Source organism: Sinocyclocheilus grahami, unplaced genomic scaffold (genome assembly GCF_001515645.1).
Source record: "Sinocyclocheilus grahami isolate Dianchi unplaced genomic scaffold, SAMN03320097.WGS_v1.1 scaffold77.1, whole genome shotgun sequence".
Classification (NCBI taxonomy): Eukaryota; Metazoa; Chordata; class Actinopteri; order Cypriniformes; family Cyprinidae; genus Sinocyclocheilus; species Sinocyclocheilus grahami.
In genome coordinates, this window is record NW_015505256.1 from 1,005,064 (window position 1) to 1,006,420 (window position 1,357).

Sequence of the window (1,357 nt, forward strand, 5' to 3'; positions counted from 1 at the left end):
AGCTAATTTTCCCTGAATGCCTTTTCTCTTTCTCAACGTAAAATCCACATATGGCATAGTATTATTCTTTGGTACGATTCTCCCATCCTCATTTTGAGGGTTTGCGACCTCAAATACAGAATTGAAGTCGTTCTCTTAGGATGAACTCAAATGTCAGATCAGATCTACTGTTGGCACAGGAAGAGAGAAGAGAGCATACGATATGAGAGGCCATGTAAACCTCAGCAGACGGCAATGCGGTGCAGCGATGCTCTGGCACTCTGCACCACCCAAACCTCACCTCAAATTAGACTTTTCCCAGAGTCCTGTCTGCTTTAAAACCCTGTGAGGTTCGGAGTCTGACAGTGAAGAACTCGAACCTCAAGAGAGCTGTCGTAAGACTCTGATCCACAATCCTGGTCCTGACCTACAGATAATCAAAGTGAAGATTACAGTCCCAACAGTCATGCAGTCGTCTCCCAGAGTTCTTAGGGGAAAGAAAGAGAGGCTAGTGTTGACTCAAGGTTGCCAGTCTTTGCCTCGATGATCGGGAATGTGCTTATAGCGACACCTATCTCCAAAATGACAGCCGGTGGTTCTCCAGAAGTAACACTCATCTCCGTTGACAGGACCTCTGCGTCTTGGCCTGGAATAACCACAAATTTGTTTGGACATCGGTGTTTCTTTCAAAGAACATTTGTTTGAACATACAGTTTTTTTATGGAAGACAATAATTGCTGTTAATAACATCAAAAGCAAGCACCATTACTTTTTTCATAAACAGCAAAGAAACTGAATTACCCAGCAGCCCCTGCAGGTTGTGGAATGACAGGTGTTGGCAGGACTCTCTGAATCCGTCGATCTGGATATCGAACCACTAGTCGGGTATTCTCAATAAAATGTCCCTGAGAAGAGTGTGTGTGTATGTATGTATATATATATATATACATATATATATATCTTGATTAATAATGATAACAACAACAACAACAAAAATAAATAATAATAATAATAATAATTAACTATCATCAGGGTTTCACTCACATTGAGTTTCTCGATCGCACTGGAGGCCATGTTGGCATTCTTAAAGTTAACAAACGCACAGAAACGTTCGTGCAGAACCCGAATGCTGTCGATTTCTCCATAACTGGCAAACATCAACAAAAATGAAAACACAAGTCATTGGAAATCATTTTATATCTAAAATATTGTAAAAGGTCAATGTGGCATCAAATCTCACATTTTGAAGAGGTCCCGCAGATGTTTCTCTGTCAGTTCTGTGGTCACGTTTCCAACCCACAAGGAATTGCAAGGACTTGTGAAAGAGAGCGAGAAAAAGACAGAAAGGGAAATATAGATACAGAATTAAAGGGAGAGC

At 40.8% G+C, this 1,357-nt stretch overlaps 1 protein-coding gene across 1 annotated transcript in view; it reads right to left on the reverse strand.

Moving 5' to 3' along the window:
• Nucleotides 1-6: 6 nt before the first annotated feature.
• LOC107586089 (uncharacterized) overlaps nucleotides 7-1,357 on the reverse strand; it is a 13,137-nt gene continuing 11,786 nt past the window's right edge. Inside the window, exons 9-12 of the mRNA XM_016273326.1 lie at nucleotides 1,220-1,316; nucleotides 1,024-1,126; nucleotides 781-884; nucleotides 7-625 (exon numbers count right to left, since the gene is read on the reverse strand). Coding sequence (XP_016128812.1) covers nucleotides 499-625; nucleotides 781-884; nucleotides 1,024-1,126; nucleotides 1,220-1,316 — 431 coding nt within the window. The 3' untranslated portion in view covers nucleotides 7-498. The remainder of the gene's footprint in view (nucleotides 626-780; nucleotides 885-1,023; nucleotides 1,127-1,219; nucleotides 1,317-1,357) is intronic.